The sequence below is a fragment of the Coffea arabica genome, chromosome 1e, assembly GCF_036785885.1.
Source record: "Coffea arabica cultivar ET-39 chromosome 1e, Coffea Arabica ET-39 HiFi, whole genome shotgun sequence".
Taxonomy (NCBI): Eukaryota; Viridiplantae; Streptophyta; class Magnoliopsida; order Gentianales; family Rubiaceae; genus Coffea; species Coffea arabica.
The window spans coordinates 40,702,491-40,728,930 of record NC_092311.1 but is presented as its reverse complement, the minus strand read 5'-3'; the positions used below and the strand labels follow the sequence as shown (position 1 = coordinate 40,728,930).

Below are 26,440 nucleotides of genomic sequence, written 5' to 3'. Positions count from 1 at the left end.
TAAAGACAGACTGATTTATCGGATAAAATGAAATTAAACCCGTTGGTGAGTAAAAGACCAGCTCTTTGTGCCTTTCAACCATTACAGTGACAGAGTACCCAACGTGCCTTAAATACAAATGTTCGGGTATGGGATAAAATTTAGTTAAAACGGTTGTCTTATAAACGACCAGCTCTTTACGGCTTTCGTCCATTAGACAGTCAGGAGAACCCAATTTCCTTGAATAAAAAATTATTTATCGGAAAGCATAAAAATTAACACGCCGGTGTCGGTTCTGTTGTATAAAACACCGAAGACGAAGCGTAAACAGTACAGCCATGTTGGGGCCCGCGGTGATGCGTGTGTTTGAAGACAGGTGGCGAGGTCGGAATGGAAGGCAAAAATTTGGTAAAGAGGTGGTGTCTGCTGGCGTAAATTCAGGCGCAGGCGGTGACGGTAGATATATCTGAGGAAGGCCCTTCCGAAGCTGTGGTGACAGACTGCAGCGGCGTGGAACAGAAGCAGAGAAATCAAAGGTGAGTACTTTTGTTCATAACTTTGAAAAATGGAGTAGAATAACGAGTAAAGTACGTCTAGTAGGGTGATTTCTACAGTTCTTGTAAGAGGCAATGATAGAGGAATAAGGAATACGAAATACGGGGTGTAAGACCCTGCGTCTTCGAACAAAGATGAAACGAAACCGGGAAATTATCGTAGTTTGTTTGTGCACCGAGCTTTGTGTACGTACGTAAGAAATGTTGGTGCTCTAATTTGTATTAAATTGTGTAAAGGAAATTAAGCAGAAATGAGTGAAGACGTGAAGAAGACGTTGTAACAGGACTAAAGTCTTAAAACAGAGTGATTTGGATGGCCGTGTGGATATCGATAATGGCCCCCATACTGCATTGCGAATGCTTATGTGAAAAGAATTAAAGAAACACACAGTAGAGGTTGAGTTTGTGGGTGTTAATGAAAATGCATGTCGATAGTGGTATTTTATGCTAAAGGTTGATATAATTGCATCAGCCACACTTATAAAAACTGTGTATATAAATGTTAGAGTAATGTTTATCGTCTGCATTTTGTGAAAGTTGTGAGGTAAAGTATGGTTTGTTAACTGAAATGATCGTGTATATATGTTTTGTTCCATTAGTAGACGAGCAGTATTTATGTTACAAACGAAAGCATATGGGGAGGCTGAAAAAAAAATGTTAAGCGACCATGGTTAGAAAAAACATTGAACAACCACACAGGGGTTGTAACTATGGGGCAGGATGGGGCGCTTAAAACTCATGACATGGTGCAGGAAACAGAGAACGGAAAAATGGGGTTGGATGTTTGCGGCAGGTTAAGGTCATTTGACCTTAACCAAGAACCTGAGTGTGACCGAGACACATTCATTGAAGAAAGCGGTGGTTCAATAGGAGGACACGAAGATGAGGAGGCAGATGAATTGGTGGGTGCAATAGGCATGGATGACGTAATGAAATTAACATTTGACACGGAAGAAGAAGCTGGGGAATTCTATAATTTGTATGCGAAACTAAGCGGATTTGGGATTCGTAAAAGTAATGCCAAACGAGATGCAGATGGCATTTCAAGATTTAGAAAATGGGTATGTTGCTGTGAAGGTTATAGGAATGAAAAGTGGTTTAATTATGAAGACCGGAAAAGAGAAGCAAAACCAATCACAAGAACCGGGTGTGGGGCTTGCTTTCGCGTGAAATATAACATAGAATCGGTAAAGTATGTGGTGACACGTTTCATTATGGAGCACAATCACCCGCTGGCATCAGAGGCAAGTGTGCAACACATTAGGTCGCATAGAAAAGTGAGTGATGCAGAATATGCGCAGGCAAAAAGTCTAAAGTTGGTTGGGGCCAGAATATGCCAGATAATGAAACATTTTGTTATCAAAGCCGGAGGGTATAGTAACGTGGGATTTTGCATTAAGGATTTGTATAACCGAATGGACGAGGAACGTAGAAAAGATATTTTTAATGGCGATGCAGAAGGGGCACTTGGGTTCTTGGCAGCGAAGAAGGATGCCGATGACATGTTCTTTTATAAATATCATGTAGATAACGAAGGAAGATTGGCATGGTTGTTTTGGGCAGATTCTAAATCTCGTGCGGACTTCAGTGTATTTGGAGATGTATTGGTGTTTGATACAACATACAAAACAAATAAATACCGCAAGCCACTAGTTGTACTTGCAGGGGTAAACAACCATTTGAACAGTACTATTTTTGGCTGTGCACTGCTATCAGATGAGAGGATTGAAACATATGAATGGGTGCTAAGTACATTTGTAGAGGCTATGAAAGGTAGAAAGCCAGTAGCAGTGATGACAGATGGGGACAGTGCAATACGAAGAGCCATAAAGAATCTTCTCCCGGATGCTTGTCACAGGCTATGTTCGTGGCACTTGCATAGAAATGCACGGAGTAATATTCGCTGCGAGGAGTTTAATAACAGGTTCTATAACCTGATGGCGAGAAAGTGTAGCACTCTTGAGTTTGAGGATCGGTGGGCTAGGTTGGTTAATGAATGTGGGGTGGTAGAGAATGAGTGGGTGAAGAAGTTGTACCGTAGGAGAAGGTTATGGGCAGAGGCCTATTTACGCGGTCATTTTTTTGCAGGTATGAGAAGTACTCAAAGGTGTGAGAAAATGAATGCTTTTTTGAATGAGTACTTGAATGAAAAAATGCGACTATATGAATTCGTTAGAAGTTTTGATTTGGCAATAGCATGGCTTCGACATACTGAGAGCAAAGCAGTTCACACAAGCGAAAACACAAAACCAGTCTTAACCACAATCCTGCCCGAATTAGAGGGGAGCGCAGCGGAGGTGTTTACAAGGAATGTGTTCTTCATGGTGAGGAAGCATTTGAACAGGCAAGAACTTCTAATTTCTGAGGGCTGGAGCGAGGATGGAGGGAGTCGTACATATTATTACTCGAAATATGGTGGACACGAAATAAGTTGGAGGGTGGATTATGATAGGTCAATGGAGAAGCTAATCTGCTCTTGCATGAAATTCGAGTCAAAGGGGATTCCTTGTGCTCACATGTTTCGCGTGATGGTGGTAGAAGGAATGAACAGGATCCCAGAAGCATGCATTTCGAAGCGGTGGACAAAGGGAGTTCACTGTACTAATAATGGAATGAAAGCATTTGTTGCAGACGAACAGCTGACACAAATGGCCAGATATGGCACTTTAAAGTCCAGCTGTAATACTATGTGTTACTATGCCTCCTACATGGATGATGCGTTTAATGACCTGCAACAGATGTTTGACAAGCATTCTGTGGACCTAAAGGAGAAGTGGATTGATAGGGGATATGGGGGAGATGGATTTGCAATGGATTCAAGAGTGAGGAACGATAGAAGTAGAAGAACATTCGGGCTGTTAGATCCCAGGGTGTCCCGGTCTAAAGGTGATCACAAGCATGCAGAAGCAAAGAAGAAAAGAAAGTGTGGTCATTGCAGGTACTATCGGAATTGCATACGTAGTTATACAGTAGTTAATTGATAAAATACATGAAGTGGACAGTGAAGGTAATAATGAAGAAGTGGGTATTTTTCGTTCTTATTAACAACAGTAGTAAATAAACACATAATTAAAAGTGCATACAAAGTATACAAAGTTATTGGCAATGCAAGAAAGTTGAAGTGGTGTAATGTTAGCATTGTGCTCAGTTAACGTGATTACTTGCAGTCACAAATGATTTGACATGTGATATATGGGTTGAAGATTGCAGGCAGGCCACAACCAACGAACATGCCCATACAAAAAGAATTCGTACAACACAGCAGTTCATGATGATTATATGAAAAACTGTTTGGATGACTCGCTGGAAAAATCATTTGAAATTGGTACGGGCTGGAGCGACTCAGGCGAATGGAGAGGACAAGCATTTGTACCACAACCATTCGGTAGCGGTGGAAGGGACACAGGTGGCCAACAAAGAAGTCCAGGAGAAAGATGAGGCACTACTGTTGTGATGCTTCGGTTTGCAGTTACGCAATAAATAAGGCAGGTTTTGGTGAGTAGAGGTGCAAGAGTAGTCTTTCCATGAAACAAGTACGAAATTGTAGAAGGGGAAGGGTTTGTATCTTTCCTTCGCATTAATTTGTCTTGAGCATGAGAAGGCTACAAGGTATTCGTGAATGCGGGGAAAGCTGGGTATAGTGTTTAAAAAAATTTGATTCCGTTACCATTGAAGTGTAAATAATGTAAGTTTGAATGTGTCATGGGCCATTGTAAGCTGTTATCACCACAGCCACTGAAAGGTAGTAAACAGTCATTGTACTGATGCAGTACCTGTTGGTAAATGGCTTTGTTGTTCTTATTTCACTGCTGTTGCGTGTGTAAATCCTATTATATATTCTTCTAGGTGTGAAATGCAGAGGTTGAAAGAGATGGTATGGTTGTGCATGGAAGTAGCAGCCGTGACGACAGACAGGTTACAGAGCAACACCGGCTTTAGGGATTGTGTTTTGTTATGTATCGGTGGGGTGAAGAGTATTCAAGGTTGCTAGGTGTAGATGGGTAAGTCATTGTAGTTCCACCGAAGGGGTCATGCACAGAAGGATCACCAGATGCATGACTGTCAAGGTTGCGTCGTAAGCACTGCTGTAGCAAATACCGCTACTGCACTTGGTTAATAGGAGAGTAAGTAGTTGACAAATTGTTTATTAGACGAGCCAAACTTGTTCCTTTTTTTGTAAATACGAAATTAAGTGGAAGCGTATGTTGCGCAAAATCTCTTCGTGGGATAGACGTTTTCCGAAGTGGCTACTTGGGAATCAGCTTCAGTTGCCCAGCTTTTGTAAACTGGTGCCGTACGCTGCTGCTATAAACTGCTTTTACGATTGGGCTGTTTGTTCCTCGCCTTGCTATCCTAACCAATGACCGTAAGGCCCAACGCCTTTTCTTTTGCCCATCGTTCCATTCATGTGTAGGAACAGTAACTTCTGTTTCTCCCCATCTATTTTCATTGCTCACAATGCTTATGCGTCTCTTCAGTGCACCAATAACAATGGTATTATTAGTTATATGTATTATATATGTACATTAATTTATGTAATATAATTAATATTATGAATTATACTACTAATTATACATATTTACTAATAGAAATTATTAATTAGTTCGAGTAACTTTACTAATACATTTGTACTAATATATTTAATTAGCCAATAACTATCAATTACAATGTGGTTTGTAATATATTTATTAGGGATAATTTAAGAAACCTCCCCTGAGATTTCTGACACTTTCACTGGCACCCCCTGAAGTTGTCAAAATTTGACTGACCTCCCTTGCCTTTGAGTTATTGGGTCCCTTAGCTGACATCATGAAGGCCAAAATTACAAATATATGGTATGAAGTTGGGATTTATTACTGATGTTGGGGTTTATTATTACCGTTTAGTCGGAGAAAAAGGAATCTACAGTGATTAATGAAGCCTAACAACAATAACACAAACTGTGAGAGTAATACATGAAGTAAAGCTGGATTAGGGAGTAAGGCACCTTTTTTGTGCCATTATTGTGGGTGCTGTTTCAGTTAGAAATGTTTTTGAAATGCCATTCAAAAAATGGTACAGTAATTTCTTATGAAAAAAAAAATGGTAGGTTATCTACGTAATATATGTAAAAAATAGTTTAAAAAGGAAATATCCCATAAAGTACCAACTCTTTATGGCTTTTCTGTATTACATGAATGAAGTACCACGTTTTGTATGAACCTTTTATTATAAATCATTTAATTTTCATAAAAATTTGCAAATAAAATTCAAAAGCCGTTACAGAAACATCTTTACGAAAGGAAAACTAGCATTTTTTGAATTATTTAATATAAATGAAATATTTTAAAGTAAACAAAAAAAATTGTTTGCTATAATATACCAGTTCTTTACGGGTTTGTTCCATTATATGAATTAAGTAGTAGCTGTTTAAGAGTAGTTGACTTCGAAATAGAAGCGCAACTTTGAAATACGCTATTTTAATTTTAGTAAATTTGTTTATATATGAAAAATTGGTTAACTAGCGCAGTGAATTCAAACCCTACTTATGTATCGGGTAAAAAAAGTACTCCAGGTCTGCACTAAAACACCAGCTCTTTATGCCTTTTCTCCATAAATCATCCGTTTTCCCATTTTTCCACAAGCTAATTCAGGGGATGTTTCTGAAATTAGCCCTTACAATATATATGTGTATGTAAGATTAATAATTTATATAATAATAAATATGTTTATTATTATGCATATAAGGTTGCAAAATGATTTAATTTAATATCTTATATACGTTATAACTGTGTAAAATATTAGTTAATTAGTATTTATATATATTATGTAATTATAGATAGATATTTATAATTTCTTTGAGGGGGTTTACTCTCGGAAAAATGTGCAGTAGGAGCTTAGTCTCGGAAATTTGCAGAGGAAGTTGTTGAAGTGAAAGAAAAAGGGAAATGTGTCTTGTGCACAAAGTAACGAAACAGAGCTGAAAACGATTAATTTTTTTTACACCATTTGTACATTTCCAATGGAGTACAATATTTCACGTAACTAGTTTGCACAAACTTGAACTCATATTCTTGTGTTGGAGTTGCATTCATACAAAAGGCTTTTCTGTCATGATATAAATAAGTTCGAAAAATGTAATGCATTAAATGTGATAGATTTATAATAACAACAACTTCCATTTAAATTGTTTTGTTGTAAATATTTAATTTCACTGCAAACTTCAATTGTAGGTGAAGAACAATCTGGGACAGACGAAAAATAAGAACAGGACTATAAATTAGTTGTGGGAATTATCTGTCAACTGTTAACATTTTCCGTGTTCAAGTTTAAAATTGTATCAGAATTACGCAACACACGTGGCGATTGCTCACAGCTTAGCTTTGTTGGTGGGCACTACCAACAAGTTTGCATACTCATTCCTCCGGCTACACAACCTTGTTTGCGGTTTGGGGCCATGGGTGCTCAGTCTTTGGCATTATGAATTCCCTGACATTCGTGAGCTTTGGCTCTACCAAGCTCATCCGTAAATGTCTGCGTCCCGGCACTTGTGTTCGGACGCTTACAAACACAGGATTTCCGGCCACCAAGTTCACCGCGAAGGCAGCGTTTCCCTGTCCCCTTTTGGAGCTTCAATGCACTTTCCAAAATTACCTGTATTTGATGTAGCCTTTGGTCCACCACTTGTGAGTTGTCCGACACATTGGATGCCAAACGAAATATTTCTGCACTTTTTTCTAAGACTTTCTTTCTCAGGCCAAGACATGCACTGAACAAGCAGGTCCTCGTACCAGTGTCTAGGCACCTAAGCGGAAACAACACAGATGGCTGTATTAATTTTACACAAATTGCGCAAATTAAATGGCGGGTGAAGTACAGGGCGAAGAATGCCATACCACATCACCAACAGCACATGGAAGAGGCAACCCTATTACATCGCCACCAACTCTGTGAATGCCCTCTTGCTCCAGTGATCCATCAGTTTGTATGCACAACACAGACCAGGGAGGGTAATTAATTGGATGTTTCAGTGACGGTGTTGTGGCCTCACTTAGTGGCAACTGGTCACATATATGAATTACGCACTCCTTCCCACTGGGTGCCAACGTGGAGGAAGTCATTGGTTTCATTAGCCTGCTGCGCACAAACTCGTCATACGTAGCATATGGAGGGGGATCTGGGTATAGGCTTGCAATGGGCAGTCCACGAAGCACATCATGTAGCCTGTTTCCCGAAATTGTATCAGTGCTGTACATATCTGATGGCCGATGGGGAGGTTGCTTTGCACATACACCTGCCTAATAACCCTCTCGCCCAGGTAGTAAAATCTTCCCATGGGGCCATCCAAAAGCAATCTCGTTGCAGTTAGTTCCTTGGATTTGAGATACCGACTCGGCAATGCCATTGCAGGGAAGGGCAGCCAGTTCACCTATGACACACAATTAACAAGCGATGTAACATTGGTTTGTTCAACAGGCGGAACAAATTCATAACAACTGTTAACACTTAGGCGGTAGAAACTATTGGATGTTCTAAGTAGGGGAACTAACGTTTTCCGGGTTAATGGTGTCAATTGCGCGGCGAAAATGTTCGACCGTAGACGGTGATAGTCGGTTGGCTCTATTACACGAGCGCCATCGCCACATTCTGGGCAATACGTCCCTCTCGTCCTGTTTCAGTTTATACGGACTTAAATGAAGAATTTCGTAAGCCCACACCTACACGTGATCGTACAAATTATGTCCACCGTTCGAGATGAACACTAACTGCCAGAAAAGTTTATGAAACGGAACATGAAAATGTCGAATTGACACAAAGTGAAGGCAATTCTGGACTTACCTCCCAAACGAAGCTGTAGCCGCCTAGGCTTTTCGTCAGGCGTCGGGAGACGGCGGACATAAATCTGTACAAGGTTGCCATCCCCGCCCCTCCCCAATTATAATCCCCTATACGATCTACGTCCTCCAGCGCAGGCAGACAGCACAGGTGAATTGTTTCGGCCGTGTTGCTAAGTAAAGTGCGGCCAAGCATGTATAGAAAGAAAACTCTAGTCAGATGTGCCAGTTGGACGTCGTCGTTCTCGTCAATCGCCTTGTCTTTGTAGAATGACAATATATCGGTAACTCTGATGGCACCGGCAGAAGCAAAAGCTGGCACCCAACCCAATTGCTCCTTGATGTAATTGGCATTTTCCCTAACATTGTAATCCCACGGAATGGGCAAGCCGCCCACTGCAACACCGGTTATACAGGTGAAGTCCAAGGGTGTCAGTGTCATCTCTCCGAAAGGCAAGTGGAAGGAGTTTGTTGAGTCCCACCATCGCTCCGCAAGTGCGACAGACAACTTCCTATCTCTATCGGCCACGGGCAAGTGGCTCAGAAAATCCCCAAACCCAGCACTAACAACTTTCGCGGCCACTTTACGAGGCAGCCTCTTCCACCACTCCATAATTTCGACTAACGACCCTCTAGGATAAATTGAATAGACTTCCTGTGCATTAATGTAGAACCAATTCAGCCATTTTTATATATGTATAAACCAAATGAGGACTTAGGACAAAATAAGCACAAGTAATTGTCGACATTGATTCTGCAACATTTACCCCCTGTGCAAGGAAAATGTGTGATATGTGGCTTTTCCGATCAACCAGCAGTTCTTGCGAGTGTTCTTCATCACGCGGTGGCCGGTAGCGATGGAGCCTGCCCATCGCACGGCTGTTGTAGTTGGATTTTGGACGAATATTGTGACGGCGCAGCCTATTACAAAATCCCTGTCGCCCCACCCGCGATTATGAACAGCTTTGCCGTTAAGTGTTGCGGCCTTGTATGTGCGTAGGCGTCTTTCTTCGGTCAGAAATTTGAATAGTTAGACATTTTGGACGGCTGTGGCCAGGTTGGGCGTGCAATGCCCTTGTACCTTCTAAGTAGGGTTGCAAATTGGGAAATATGTGTTACAGTGACGGTCGGCGCGTGTAAAATAGCATGTTTTCATTGGCCTTTACATACATACCCTTTTCAGTTTTACTTGGACGACTACGGAAACAGTATTGTGGCCAACCTGCGTGTCGTAAGCAATTAAATGTCTCCGAACGTTTCATTATAGCAAGGGGGGAAATTGGATTAGAAAAGATGCAAAAATTTGAATTTAAAAACAAAAATTTCAATTTCGGGACATTAACAGCTAAAATTGAAAAGCAACTATAATGGATGGTCCGGACGATAAACGAATACGGGTTGCCACAACTCCAATGACACTACTATGTTGACACGGGTTAATATTTCAAATAAAAATAACATTTCACATATATTCATACTAGAGGCCAAAACCACCAGCTCTTGGGCTGGTGGCCAGCACAGAGCCCTTAAGGCTTTGGTGGGGTGGGAGGTTTGCCTCCCACAAAAAATGTGTGTTTGTGGCTCTGTTTCAAAGGAATAATTTCAGAAACCTCCCTTGAGGTTTCTGACATTTACACTAACCTCTCCTGTGGTTTGACCAATTACACTGATCTCATTCCATTTGTTACTAATCCTTTACAAATTCAGTCCAAATGATTAAAACATTATTTTAGAGAGTGAAATTAGGATTTTGTACCTGATTTGTCCTTTGTGCTACATGTCCAAAGAATGACAAAGTATTACAAAATAATTAACAATTAATAAACTTTAAAAAGCTTAGTTTATAGGCAAATATGTATTATTTATTTAAAGTACCAAATCTTTACGGGTATTTTACTTTCAAACATTTACTTTATTACAAATATTTATTCTCAAATACAGATTTGTATTTACTCTCAAATATTTAATTTTTGTTAAATACAAAACCTACCAGTTTTTCTTCCATAGAAATATTAATATAACACTTTTTCAATTTGCTGTGAAAAGAAATTTCATATATAAAGTTAACCCCAATTTATTGTGATTTGGAAAAAGAATTTTTAACCACTATTATGTGCACGTAATGATACCAAAAAAGAAAAGAAAGCAAATCCATTATGAGTGCATTATCGGTTTAATAGCAGCATAGTTTTAGTTGTAATTAAATAAAGAGTAGTGATAATGTTTCTAAAATTTTAATAATTAGAAAAAATATAGAAAGCCACAAAAAACCTGTCACTATCTTCAACATCAATCAAAAAAAATACAGACTTGCATATTTTTCTTTCTTTTTTGAGAGAAATAGCGAGTTAAGCTATCCATTTAAATCATGTCTAATAGCATTACAAATAGATGAAAACATTTCTGGCTGAACTTGTTATAGAATATGTATAGCAAGTTTAAATAAAAACATGAATTGCCATATTTGTAAATCTACATATGCAAATTAAAATCCAACAATTTGTTTGATTGCAAATATGTCTTCTTAATCAAAATAGAATTTTCTAATAATATTTTGTAGAGTGACACTCTAAGCTAAAAGCCTGAATACTAACTTCCACCACCAAATGCATTCCTTTGAAAACTGCAATTGTTTTAGCTAGTCAAATGAACAAATTATTATTAACTTCTTTAGCCAAATAGTAATGATATGTCCATTTCTATGCCTAACAATCAGCTCAAACTCTAATTACATTATCTATCATTATGGGCAATAGAAAAGGATAAGAGTAAGTCATATAGAACTAGTTTCAGTAAAAGATTCTGAAATCTAATTTTGCACTTCTTTTATTTCCAAGCTATCATTTGCTAAAATTAAAACCATGAAAATTAACTACTTATCATGGATACAAGCTAGTCATTCAAAATGTTGAATGAAGAGATATAAAATATTATCTTCACATTCTAAATTGCTAGCCCCAACAATTATTTTACACGTCATCCACCTTATCCATTTTCTAAGCATTTTTCACAATTAATAAACTTTATATAAATTAAAATATAATTACCTATCCATAAATTAAGAGATTCTGATTAATTTTTAATTTAATAAGCATCATATTTTTGTTCCTGATCATCGTTTACCTTCGATTTTCATTTATTAGATTTTTTTGTCCTCTATTGTAGTACTATCACCTCTAGTGCAAGTTTAGATTTTTAATACTGCCATGTTTGTTGATCTTTTAAATGCATGACATTATTTCCCTTTTATTTGCTAGTTAAACTTGCACTTTTACTTAAGATTATTAAGTTAACTTCATAAAATATTAACAGCTAAGTTTTTTCTGTTACTAATAAGTTTGACAATGCTCTCCTATTATTTACCCTTCCACTTGTCAACTTCATACCAACTTCGCATATTTAGAGAGAGTTGTACCATGATATAAGATATGAATGTACTAGGAGGCGTCTGATGGATAGGGGACAGATAAACGAAGAAGGAAATGAAGATGCGTTTTCACATTTTTGAAAACTCACCCGAACATATCAGTAAACAACACCATTTTTTTTAAATTTGTGTTCAGATTTATCGGAACTGCTACCGTAAATATTCACAGTCAACAATTTTATTTTACACATCATACCACTTACACTTGTTTGTCAAGAAATGCAATGATCAAATTAGTTATAAATTTTTTATAATAGTGCAAGTACTGGTAGATGGGTATTTCTTAATATAATTTGTCGGATATCGATACATTTTTTAAAAACTATTTCTAATCTTCCCAACCAACCTAACCCTCTCATTCACTGTATTTAACAAGCCTTCTGTTATGTAAATCATTATGGCAGATACATTTTTTTTAGCATGTCATGCATCACTTTTTCCAAATTTTGTGTATATATATACATATATACACATGTATATATATTTTATTTATTATTCTGTACCACAATATACAAAGATGTAAAGATATTATTTTCATTTTGAATACAATCCCAGGCCTAGGATGTGTCAAAATACTACTGTGTCGAACTACGCATACGTTTGGGGAAAAATTATGGAATAATTGTTAGATAATTAAGGAGCATAATGAAACTTTTTTTTGGATGATTCAGCAGCCGAATTTGTAAATTTCAATTTACGCAATCAACTCGTAGGGGACCATGACAAAATAAAATGAACAACATCGCTTATTCTACCGTTGCAAACAAATAAAATGAACAACCCATTTGCTGAACCCAACTCTTTAATTCTTTCGCTAATCTTCACAAGCCGCGAATTGTGAATTACTAACACTTAAGTTTATCAAATGTAAAGAAAACTGTGAATTTTGCTGATTTGTCATGACTGATATCTGCGGCTGCACAGTGCATATGGTCTGCAAAGATTGGACTAATTTTTTGGGCGGGAACATGGTTTCGTCCTTTCGCCATACGGGGTTGGGACCGCCAGTGTTGCTCCTCAAAGCATATGTGAAGGGCCATGCTGCAGTAGTCATTCAAAAGCTTCACAGTAGTGAAATCTCACATTGGAATTCACACAAGCAAAGGTGGGCCACCATTGACGTATGACCGTTCATTATCTGGCAACCGTACAACTTTTGCATCTTCTCCTATAAGCAAGACTGGCGCCAGTCTTGTCCGCACCAGATTTACACCCCAACCGAGCTAATGGAAACTCTCTAACATAAGCTCCCTGTAAGCCATGTGAGTCGTATGATTAAGAGAGCCAAATTTTCTGCCGGCTTAAAAAAAAGCCAGTGTTGTGCCTTACACCAGTTGTTGAACCTAGTTGGGTCTTATTAACCCACTAACTCGTACAACCGCTTCAAAAATATTTTTTTATTTATATTTTATCCCTTAAATTAAGTTGTGTATGGAACAATGTGTACTCTTTTGTTGTAATGGAGGAATGTCGTAAACAGCTGCTATTTTCTTCGAAAACGGTTGCATTGTTATTCGACCCACAACTAAATGTATCTGTAGAAGGGAAACTGAGTACCCATTTTTCCATAAATAAAATTTTTTATCGGGTAAAAAAATTATAAAATTGATTTACGTTAATTGACCAACTCTTTATGGCTTTCCGCCATTATAAGAACAGAGTACCCATTTAAGGAGCATAAATAAAATTTTTATCGGGTAAACAAAATATAAAATCGATTTACGTTAATTGACCAGCTCTTTATGGCTTTTCGCCATTATAAGAACAGAGTACCCATTAAGGAGCATAAATAAAATTTTTATCGAGAAAAAAAAATAAAAATCGATTTACGTTAATTGACCAGCTCTTTATGGCTTTCCTCCATTATAAGAACAGAGTACCCATTTTTCATAAATAACATTTTTATCGGGTAAAAAAAAAATCGATTTACGTTAATTGACCAGCTGTTTATGACTTTCCTCTATTATAAGAACAGAGTACCCATTTTAGTAAGTGATAATAATTTTTTATCGGGTAAAAAAAAATAAAATCGATTTACGTTAATTGACCAGCTCGTTATGGCTTTTCTCCATTATAAGAACAGAGTACCCATTTTTCCATAAATAAAATTTTTAATCGGGTAAAAAAAATTAAAATCGATTTACGTCAATTGACCAGTTCTTTATGGCTTTCCTCCATTATAAGAACAGAGTACCCATTTTTTCATAAACAAAATTTTTTATCGGGTAAAAAAAAATTAAAATCGATTTACGTCAATTGACCAGCTCTTTATGGCTTTCCTCCATTATAAGAACAGAGTACCCATCGTACCCATATCTCCTCCTATAAAAGGTTCACACAACTAAACTTCTTCCTTGCATGCCCATTCACCCCGGCGTTGGTTTCGCACAACAGAGTACCCTATTGCATGCCGCTTGAGCTTCATACAACCCCGTTGTATAAGTTTCGCATCTTCCTTTTACCACCCGTAACATGTAAGTACTGGTAGATTGTCTTCGTTCTGTATGTTTTTTTTCCTGAACCGACCAGCCTCCTCGTAACATAATCCTTTTTCAGACTGACTCATGGCAGGGTATGGACGACTTCCTGAAATACATGTCCTCAACAACGGAGGCATGGTCGGCTACTTTCAAGATGAGGTCTTACCACTTCACCACATTGGCGTGAAGTGGATAGTTGAGGAAGCGCTGGTGCGGTTAGATAGGTTTCCCGGAGCGGAGTTTCCGCAGTCGATGCTGGTGTCTTGCATCCCCGTTCACAACCCCATTGCGAACGAGAAAATATTCCATTCGCTGGTCAAGTGGCGCCGTCGTCCACTCCCCCTTATGCAGAACCTGAAGGCGTTTTACATCATGACCTACAATGCCTGGTTTGTGGGCAAGGAGGAATTTGTTGTACATTTCGTCTGTCTAAAACCACTGCTCCATACCGACGTGTGGATCCTCTTCGGCGCCAACTTTGAAGACTGGTCTGTAACACGGTTTCTGGCTGAACAGGGGTATCCCGCCAGTATGACACGCAACGTTGCCATTACGGACAACCTTCACACCGCAACCATTTGCTGGAATCCATCAGCTGTAGAGATCACGTTTGAAGACAGAGATGCTATTGACAGCCTTCTTCTCACTGTGTGGCGCAAAAAATACCGCAGCTTTCTCAGGGTAGCTACCACGGTTGCCTCCTTAAACCCTATGTTTGGTCTTATTGTGGAGCGTTTCGAGTGAACGTTCGCAGTTACAGTGGTGTGCTTTTAATTTTTTTTGTTGAACATCATATTTGGAGGTTGGGCGGTTTTTTGTTCATGGCCCTTGCTGTTGTTGGGCGTACCATGCATGGTTTTGATTGTAAGCGTATGAAGGGTAGGGGTTAGGGGATGATAATATGCAAGGCCTGAAAATGTAAGGCGTGCACCCTATTGTCGGATATGTAAGTAGTAAGCGGATGTACTTAAATCCAAATATATAAGTAAGAACTTGTTTCGTCGTTCAACTCCACAAATTTCGCTGTGATAAACCTAACAATGCTGTGTCACATCCCAATTGGTTGTACGTAAGCTTCAGCTTGTTCAGTTGGCTGGCTAAGCTGAAGTTCATATTTAACAATGCAGCGGTTGCCATCGCAGTGACTAATGACGTTCATTGATCCATCTACGATCCGTAGTACCTCATCCGCACACACATTTCGGGGGACAAAGGGAACAGGCATTTCGGAAAACCATATCATGCACAATGTAAACAAAAACCAAATACGGAAACCTAGTATGTTATATAACGCAAAATCACCATTTACACAGTAACACTCCGCCGGTTGGGCCAACTCAGTCGCACATGCGGCAACCACCGGTTGACAACTTCATACGGACAAAAGGCAATGCCACAGCAGTAGCAACCAAAAATACAAGAGGCTGTAAACGAGCCTAAATGCCCATTCTATCCTTATGGAGACCATAGAAATAGTACTGTACGGGAGGGGTTGGAGGGAATGCAATCAACGACAACACATTAATTCACGGTTTTAGAACCAGAACAAGGACTACCGCCACCACAGCTACCACAGCAATGTTAAGGATCGTCACATTCCTTTGCATGCTTCTCAGTTCATCTATGATGGCAGACACCTTCGCCGCAGGTGTATTGCTGACGGGGGCAGTACTTGACGGGGCGGGATCGGGAACTTCAAACCCCGTTGCTCGTGCAAACTCATCACACCAGCCAATGAACATTTGACAGGGCCTCTGCAATACAACTACGTTAGCAATCTGAAATATTTGTTCGGAACAGTTCTACCGTGGAACTTACCAGGGCGTTAGCGCAGCGATAGTAGTGGCGCCCCCTGTTTGCTTCAGACTTCCAGACAACACGAACTGCACAGCTTCGACCACAATTGCAATATAATGTAGGCCAGACCGTGCTATTGGCCGACCCGGCTGAAGACGAAGAAGCCATTCGCAAAGGTTAATCTCCTCCGGTACACCGCCTAACTTTATCCCTGCCAAACACAAGGACACGGCGCTCCCACGGTGTCCACGGACAGCGCCTTTAACAAGAATTTGGAGGTTGGAAGGAATAGGTTTTACTTCACAGTAGTCAACACATTTGTTTGCTTGTTTAGTTGACGTTTCGGAACGAATACAATAAATATGAATAATCTCACAAATTTGTCCCTGAGGTTTCTGACACTTTCACTGGCATCCCCTGAGCTTCTCAAAATTTCACTGACCTCCCTTAATTTTCAGTTTTTTGTAACAATGCAGTCCAAATCTGATTACAATATTATTTTCATCTGTGAGAAGGTATTTTTATATATTTTGTATGCCCCTTTGGTCCTTGTATTGGTAGAAGATTGAAAGAAGAATAAATTATTGGAATGATTACTGAAGTTGAGGGGTTATAAGTATAATACAAAAAATTGTAAGCACCAGATGTGGCAGGAAAAATGCCGATTTTCATAAATTTTAAGTCAACTAGTAGGTTATCTATTTAACATAAAATAAGTAACTAATTAGACTAATTAAATGGAAGAAACTCGTAATAGTGGAAACCTATACAAAATGGATATATTACTGGGCAATCACCTTTTTTTTTTTTTACTTTCACGTATTTAAATTATGTTAAATACAAAACCTATTACTTTTCCTTTCGTAAAAATATTAGTATATCACCTTTTAAATTTTACTTACGCTAAGTAATTGCCAAATGTATCTGGTGGTTGGTAATTACATTTAACTAGAATAACAGAAATTTAATATGTAATGAAGGTGATTAAAAAATTATTACTCGTAGGCGGCAATAGAAGAAGTAATTTGGCGCCAATTTGTGAAAGTTAAATTTATTTATTTAACATAAATCCAGAGTATATGAAAGTTAAAAAGAAACAGAAATAACGCATAACATACCAGCTCTTTATGGAAATTGACAGGTTTTTTATCTATAAAATACCGGTTTTTTATGGGAAACATACCAGCTCTTTATAGGAAAAATTTGGTTACATAGCGGCCAAAGGAAAACTAGTATGTTTTGTACCAACTTTTTATGGGCAACATACTAGCTCTTTATAGCAGCAAATACTGGCCAAGACAGAACTAGTATGGTTTTTATTAGGAAAAATTGAACAAACAACGCATACTATACCAGCGCTGAATGGGAATCTGGCATGTTTTGTAGTACGTTTTGTATCCGATTTTTTGCTAGAAACATACCAGCTCTTTATAGGGAAAATGGGTTTAATAGCGGCCAAAAGGAAACCTAGTATGTTTTCTGTGTAACATAAATCAAATATGTGAAAGTTACATAAAATAAAAAATGTTATGAAACAATTAAAAGTGTGGATGTCCCTATGTATTCCCAAGAGGATTAATTCATGAAATATTTCTATATTATGTATAGAAGTTACAATCCATTACAGGTACAATCCTCTACTCATTTTCTCTCATAATTGAATTGAATTATAGTATTTCATGAATTTTAGTTTATAACAAAAAATAATACATAATCATATTATAATAGAGAAAAGGCTTACAGAGGATAAACACCAACTCTTTATTACTTTTAACCCACTTGGCGAATAAACACCGGCTCTTTATGCCTCTTCTCAATTAAGGGGTGACAGACTGAACGGAACATCCGTGGCAGCATACGAGGAGTCAATCTTGCGGGAGTATATGCATCGGACGCGACCTTTTGGTTGCCATTTAACCCGCCGGACCTCTCTGCCAAATCTGTGCTAGCGATCATTAACATGAATTGCTGGTTGACGACCCATTACAGGTACGAACTAAGCCTCCCTATTTATCACTGTGGAAGCTCCTTTGCTCTGCGATGAACGTCCGCCAATTTACGATGTACGTGTAGATCGTGACTGTTCATGTTCCCTTGCTATCGGTGTTTTGTTACCGTTCGTATGAAATAACCGTATTGACAGATACGTTGGTCGGTTTGTAAAATTGTTTCGGATGACTGTTTTTTGACGACAGAATGTTGCGTCGTTTGCAGGAGAAGTCGCCACTTTCCCATTTCTGTTCGTTTATCGCTACGGTTAGTCGGTCTCCCACAAACTCCGTATATATTACACCTTATCAATCATTATTGGATTTTATTAGGAAGTAGGTGTTGTTTGAAGTTTACTCCATTCTTGGGCGTTTGACGGATTCACTCAACTGTGGCCAGTAAAAGGAGTTAACCGGACATGGCCAACGAACAAAAAGGGAGTTCAACAACCTCCATCCTCTCCCTTCCGACCGAGGTGCTATCCGAGGTGCTTGCACGTATCGCATCTTGTTCATCCACTGATCTTTTCCGGGCAAAACTATGGTTCGTTCTGCTATTGGTGATACAAACAGGAAGAGGCGTTTTCTTGTTTGACATGTGCTTATCGTTTGCGTTTAATGGATCATTTCTCTTATTTTGCAGCTGTAAATTGTTTTACGAAGTTTCGGACGCAGACAACATTTACCACCGGGTGTCACTCGACAAGTTTGAAATCGTTCCGTGGTCAAAAAATGACCAAGTGTCGAGGTTCTTGAAGAAGTGTAGAGAAAGCAAAAATCCAGAAGCCTTGTATCGAAAAGGAGTGGTAAGCATCGGGCCGATGTCCCGTTTGCTCGAAAATTTCTAGACTAAGCTGACGTCATCCATTTCATTTGAATTTTATTGTGATTTTGGTCTGCACACTTTACCCCAAAAAGATATATACAACAGGTTACTGCAGCTTTCTGCCCCAGTAAATAATTCTTGTCCCGTCGCCACTGTTCCGCCTGGACTTTTTTGATTTTTTCGTTACTATTTCATGACTTTTACGGAAGAGTGTAATATCAACCTTGCACTGTTTAGGTTGATTATTTTACGGACAAGCATGAGGGCTCAGCATTGGAATGCCTGGAAGAAGCTGCCAATTCAGGCCATGCCGATGCTGCATATGCGTTGGGAATAATTTACATCTTTGTTGGTGGGGACGAGTTAAAGCGCAAAGGTATGCGACTGCTGAGCGGGTTGAAGAAATCCAGAATTCTGAAAGCCAGAAAGTAACTTTGTCGTGACAATTTGCGAGCGCTGCTGAAAATGATATGGGTCAAGAAGCATTTGTTTCTAAACCCAACGCCCATTTGTTGTGCCATGACACATGAGAGGAAAACATCTTCATGGCCTATGGATGCCGATGACGTGGAGGAAAGTACATGTGAAGGCTGCGCTTGCGATGAAGAAATTGGAGCAATTTGTGCTGCCCTACCTTATCGTTAGTGCATAAGACAGAATGTTGACAACTCCTTTTACTGCACAAATTTGTCACCATGGTATACAAATTAATTATGTTTTTTCAATAAATTGACCGCTACTTCTTACTCTGTTAATATTACTGGTATGAAAAGCTAAATAGCTTATCTTCGCCCTTGTATGTTCTGTAAAGTATCACTTTCTCGTAAAAGGCCAGCTCTTTATGGCTTTCCTCCATTATAACAACAGATTACCCATTTTGCCATAAATAAAGTTTTTTATCGGGTAAAAAAAAATAAAATCGATTTACGTTAATTGACCAGCTCTTTATGCCTTTCTTTCATTATAAGAACAGAGTACCCATTTTTTCATAAATAAAATTTTTTATTGGGTAAAAAAAATATAAAATCGATTTACGTTAATTGACCATCTCTTTATTTCTTTCCTCCATTATAAGAACAGAGAACCCATTTTTTCATAAATAAAATTTTTTATCGGGTAAAAAAAAAATAAAATCGATTTACGTTAATTGACCAGCTCTTTATGGCTTTCCTCCATTATAAGAACAGAGTACCCATTTTTCCATAAATAAAATTTTTTATTGGGTAAAAAAAAAATAAAATCAATTTACGTTAATTGACCAGCTCTTTATGACTTTCCTTCATTATAAGAACAGAGTACCCATTTTTCCATAAATAAATTTTTTTATTGGGTAAAAAAAAAAAATCGATTTACGTTAATTGACCAGCTCTTTATTTCTTTCCTCCATTATAAGAACAGAGTACCCTTTTTTCCATAAAAAAATTTTTTTATCGGGTAAAAATAAAATAAAATCGATTTACGTTAATTGACCAGTTCTTTATGGCTTTCCTCCATTATAAGAACAGAGTACCCATTTTTTCATAAATAAATTTTTCACTCCGATGAAATAAAAATTTAATCGATTTAGGTTAATGTTTCTGAACTCTTTATGAATTTTCTCCATTATAAGAACAGAGTACCCTCTCGGACATAACTAAATTTATTTATCGGATAAATTAAAAATAAACTCGATTTACAATAAAAGACGGAGCTTTTTATGGCTGTAGTGGAAACAATAAATTCGATTTACGTAAACAAATTTATTTATGGGATTAAATGAAAATAAACAAGTTCCTGAATAAAACACGAGCTCTTTTTGGCTATCGTCCATAAATTATCCGTTTTCTGATTTTTCCATAAGCTAATTCAGGGGAGGTTTGTGAAAGTATCCCTTATAATATATGTGTATATAATATTAATAAATTATATAAATATATAATTACATTTGTTATTATGAATAGATTGTAATATAACCCCTTGTAATTTGGTTTCCGCATAACCCGCTTCGGAATACACGCTGGAATACCGAATCGGGTTGATCTTTATTTGACGAAATCGGGTTTGCCTCCCCTCCACGCCCGTCCCCGCCTGATCAATTATCCCACAAAAAGCTCGTCTTTGTTGAACTTCTCATCGTTTCTCCTGTTGAGCCCATTAAAAGCTCCGTTGTTGTGTAAACACACTTGAAAAGCTTCGGTTTAAACTTTCCCCCCTTCTGAAATTTGGAGCAGTTCGAAGAGTTTTAGGCGGCAAGGTCCAAATAAATCAGATTTATCGCGTTCACTTCCTGTGTTGCTCAACATACTCAACAATTGAATCGCATCCCGAAGCAAGCATAGGCAGTAAAATGGAGGCCTGTATGAGTCTTCTAGTGTATGCAGGCATGTGGGTCGATGTACAAGCTCTCGCTGGTGAGTGTATCGATATCACGGAATATCTTAATGCCCAAAATTTGTTAAATTTGCTGGGAAATAATGACAAGTGCTATGATGCAATGGTTAGGGAATTCTATGCTAACTGTAGGGCAAATAAGCAGAAGTCTGTTCTGCGTTCAGTGGTTAGGAATGTACACATGGAATTGTCTGCTGAGGTTTTGTGTTCAGAGTTTGGGTTGGTTGACAGTGGATACACTGTTGACTATAAACGGATTAGCGGAAAGAATGTAGATAAGGTTGCTGTGAAGGGGTACAATGACCTAGAATTTCTTGGAGAGATTCGGCTAAATGGTTACAGAGTTATGAACTTGGGCAAAAAGAATAAATTTTATGCGCCGTATATGAAAGTGTTGCCACGGCTGTTACATCTGATAATAACGCATAACATTGTACCTAAAGCCGGAAGTATCACTTCCGTTAGTGCATTAGAAAGAGTTATATTGTGGCATATGTTACACAAACAACCAGTCAACATAGGCAATTTGATCATTGTAACTATGCTCAACAGGATTAGGAAGATTAAGAGCAGGGAGAATAAGAGAACACATCTCCCTTTTGGTATGTTGCTGACCAGGCTCTTTAGGCGCTTTAATGTGCCATTCTTGGCTGACCATGTTGACAAAGGATTTTACGCCCAAAAAATGGGAGTATCGTACTTCAAAAGACTGGCATTCAAAGGTGAAGATGGTGGTTGGATGTGGAAGAAATCCTATACCTCTGATGCTGTCATTGGTCAGACTGGGGACGCGAATAGAAAACTTGTAGAAATAAAAGAGATGGATAAGGAGGGGAAGTGTGCTGGGGTCGAGGTGCGGCCGATTGTGGGGGAAAAGGCACACCTTGAAGATGTTGTCATACTATATGAACAGACCAGAAAAGGGGCAACTGTATGTGACATTGTTATTTTACTCCTTGTTTCTTCTTCTCGATGGCAACACAGGAGGATAACCCAATATTTGTATGACTAGGTTGTGGATAAAGTGAAACAAATTTTACAAGGGGTTGGTGCCATCAAAGTGAAGGACTGCGGATTTGAGACATTGCCATTTCTACGAGATGTAAGACAAGCTCTTGCGCTTTCCTGTAATCCCCTTTATATATGCTAATACCTTTATTGTCCAGTGTCTACCACAAGCTTCCGGCGTACCACCTGATGAATTGAAAGAAGCCGTATGCTTTCATGTCAGAGAACTCGTCCCGCAGATGTATGTTAAACTATCGGTACTGTCAATGGCTAACAATGATCTCGCTTTCATCTCTTTATTGTAATCATGTCAATCATTGTTCACAGCTGTGTCAGTACACTAGATAGGCAGCATCTCTTTGATATTACTAGAGAAGAACTGGAGCAAGTGATGCTTCAGGAGACATGTCTCAGTGACAAAGTAAGTTTTTTATGCGATTGCACAGGCCTACCTTGTTCACTGATCTCGCTTTGTATTTCCACTCTTATTGAATGTTTGAATTTGTTCCATTCTGTGAAGGTTGTGACCCAGTACCTTCACTTACTCCAGAAACAATATAAGCAATTTGTTTTCTTCAATCCTATGTTTTGGGTACGTAAGGAAAATTATTGTATGTGCTGTTGTGCCTTGCAAAATGTGGAACTAATACTTGCTTCTCAATCACTTCGTTGTAGTTGAAATGTGTGTTAGACTATCCATGCATATCTCCCGCAACCAAAAAGCCATTCGTTGATCAAAGCAATGACGACTCCATGACAAATCCTGAAAAGGTAAACATTAGCTATCATTCTCGCCTTAACATTCTTATACAATATGAGTAGCAGCTGCATGTTAGTGGAATTGGATTCAGCCTAATATGCCTTAGCTTTTAACACATTCGACATTGCTTGTTGTATGCGATTGCAGATTTTTTTCCCAGTCATTTATTCAAATCATTGGTTGCTCATGATTGCACATGTCAAGGACAAAGAAGTGTACATTGTTGATTCTATGGACAATTACAAAACCTTCTACCAAGGTTTGATGCAATCTGTGGTGAGTAAACATCAAAATCGTACCTTAGCTTCATTTCCGAAGAAGGTAACATATTTCTAACATTCGATACTTGCTGTATTTATTTCTTTTTTAGGAATGGATTTTGATGGAAATTTTCCACGAAAATCAACCCTGGACATTTATTCTTGTAAAACACAAACTAAAACAGATAGACGCAGCAAGTTGCGGGGTTTTCACCTTGAAGTTTGCGCAATGTTGGGCAAAGGGGTGTCGGCCACAATTTGTAAGTGCACAAATGGACAACCCCTTGTGGCAAGCTCACTTTATTGCGTCTGACATTATTTCTGAATGTATGTACAGCTTGATGCTGTCATTGCTAGAAAATTTATTGCCTGGGAGATCGCTTTGGCGAAACTTGCGGACCCGTTCGCTTATGCTGCTTTCCTGATAGAAAATAAACAGGCACATGAGGCTATAACCAGAGGAGATTTGCAAGATGATGCTACCAACGATGTGGGGCATCAGGAAACAGGGAACGGTACATTATGTCTCGCCTTTACTGTAATTGGTTCGTTGCATATGAAGGCAATATTAAATTTTAAATTCTTTAGGGCATTTGCAAATTATTGGTACGAAATTAATCTTGTATAAAGGAAACCATAAAAAGTGTATGTACCTCTGTTCCGATGCATCTCCCCGTGACCATCGCATTCACAAATTGCTTTTCTACTCCCGCTATTCCATTATTGCAGGGCTGCTGCTTACGACATTGTAATAAATTCTCGACCCCAGATCTTTGCTTTACACTTTCCAATTCCTCTTGTTTGATTTCGCATTATGACATTCAAATTGGATCTCACATGCAAAATCCATGTGTTGAAATGCTGTATGCCTTCAATTTTTCCCCAGTCGAAGGTACAAGGGTAACAAAAAACCCGCCAGAACTTGCGTCCGCCAATGATTCAAAGAAGAAGCTTCTTATTCTTGATTTGAATGGAGTGGTTCTGGGCAGTGCATTTCCCCATTCGACCATAAATCGGGACTTTAACTTCAGACCACATTGTTTTGAATTTTTGAAGGTCTGTCTGTCATATTTTGAGGTGGCTGTTTGGTCATCAAAGCTAAGGTATCCGCCAACCTATATTTGAATTACTTCATTAACTGGAACTTCAATACAAGTTTTTGTGTTATCATCGAAATTGAAGACATTTGTGTTTTCTGCAGTCACAATATTCAACCAGTGTTGGACAGTCTATCCAAAAAAATGAATGAACGTTTGGAGCAGAGACTGTTATTTGTTTGGGTGAGATGTAATTCACAAATTATTTCGATTGTGTGTAGTCAGTCCGTGTGCAAGACTTCTGATAAAGGAAAGTCGGGAACAATCAATATTGTGCAGGATCAGTCGCGGTGCACTATGACACAAACCAGCCTTAGGGAAAATCCGAACAAAACGGTGATGTTTAAGGACCTGAAACATGTGTGGGGAGAATATAAGTCGTACAACAGCTCTAACACGATATTAGTCGATGATTCTCCGTATAAATCATTCCTTAATTCTGTAAGTGCACCATACCCACTAATCGTTATGTTGTATATGTTCCGGTATGCACAAATAACATGATCAGGGCTAACTGTTTCCATATTACTCATTCTTCAGCCGTACAATGCCATCTTCCCCACCTCTTATACATGTTACACTGTAGAAGACAATTATTTGGGTAAAACGCGGTTCGCGATGCTTTGAAATGTGGCTTTTGCTACGGTAAGCACAGCGTGTTCAGCTAGCCTGACACAAAACATATTTGCAGATCCTGAAGGAGATTTTGTACGACACCTGAAGAAATTGGCTAGTGCTGATAATGTACAAGATTTCATTAAGCGAAACCGTTTTGGACAATCACCTGTAACAGAAGGCAGTGTGGATTGGCACTTTTATGTTAATGTTGTCAGCAAGCTTGGACTGCATAACACAACAAAGCAAGTGACGCGCAAACGGGAAGCCCCAAACAGATATTCTCCGGAGCTATCCATTGCATTCATGTTCAGGACTATGTTCACAATAGTTCAACACCTCGTTATGATAGCTAAAATTGCGTCTGATCATATGCACAGAGCAAGAAAAAAAGGAAAGTTTGAAAGCATGAGGAAGATCAGTTTATGGACCGTTCACTGTACGGAGGCTTCTCCAAACCATTGGAAGGAGAGAACCTCTCTTCTGATGGGACACACAAGCAAAACTGTTGTGCTTTAGTGAGACACTGGGCCTGTCTAATTCATATATGTTGGTACTACTTTCTTCCCCTACTTCTATTTTTGTTTGCAAAGGATACAAGCTGAGTTTTTTTATGCAAATTCTAAAAATGTCGCAGTTGGAAATCACCCTATTGTCTGCAGGTTCCCGAATGCACATCAGGAAAAATTATCAGATAATGGCTGTAATTGTTGTCAAATGCAGGATGCGTCAGCCATACACTCCTGCTACAAACGTTGGCATGTAGTAAGTTTAGCCTGTTTTCATTCTAATTGTTTGTTGGCAACTTCTCGTCTAAACATTAAGGATCTAAATGTCACACACTAAATCTGTCCGTCTGGTTAACCTCTCGGATACGTGCAATACTAACAGTTGGTCAGGGAGCAATGGTTCACATTAATTGAGCTAGGCTCCTTGCTTTGCGTCTGTACCAAAATAAAGTCCAGCAATGGAATCTGTTAACCAACACGAAATCTGTATGAGTTGGAGAGATGTGGAAAGACAGAATTTTATGAGAATGCAACTTTACATATTTGCCCTTTCAATTTTTAAATCAAAGTCCAAAGATTAGTTTTCTTGTTCCAATAAATAGAATATTTGAGCAAGACAAATTTCTAAAACGATTGCATATGCATTCCTACAAGGTGAATAATAATAAGTTGCGTTTCCAAATAATAAGTTGCTATTTTTTTCTTGCATCTTGACCTATTTGCCCAATTTTACTCAAAATGTTAACCTTCAGCTCATTGACATTCCACATATATATTTATAAATGTATATTATATGTGCATATATTTATAATATATATGTGTATGTGGTAATAATATATTATATAATTATACTTATATTTTTTATTATAAATATACTAATATATACTAAAAGTTATACTAATTAATATATAATATTCTCTATAATTATAAAAAATATTAGTACAATTACATAATGT

At 38.3% G+C, this 26,440-nt stretch overlaps 2 protein-coding genes across 2 annotated transcripts; both read left to right on the top strand.

The window, feature by feature from the left end:
- Nucleotides 1-1,243: 1,243 nt before the first annotated feature.
- Nucleotides 1,244-6,996, top strand: LOC140017097 (protein FAR1-RELATED SEQUENCE 5-like). The gene is made up of 3 exons (XM_072071473.1): nt 1,244-3,471; nt 4,380-4,516; nt 6,857-6,996. Exons 1-3 carry the CDS (start codon nt 1,244-1,246, stop codon nt 6,994-6,996), a joined length of 2,505 nt encoding a protein of 834 aa, XP_071927574.1.
- An 11,462-nt stretch (nt 6,997-18,458) lies between these two features.
- LOC140017093 (putative F-box protein At1g67623) lies at nt 18,459-19,297 on the top strand. The gene is made up of 3 exons (XM_072071468.1): nt 18,459-18,583; nt 18,683-18,845; nt 19,103-19,297. The coding sequence occupies exons 1-3, from the start codon at nt 18,459-18,461 to the stop codon at nt 19,295-19,297; spliced, it is 483 nt and encodes a 160-aa protein (XP_071927569.1).
- Nucleotides 19,298-26,440: the final 7,143 nt, after the last annotated feature.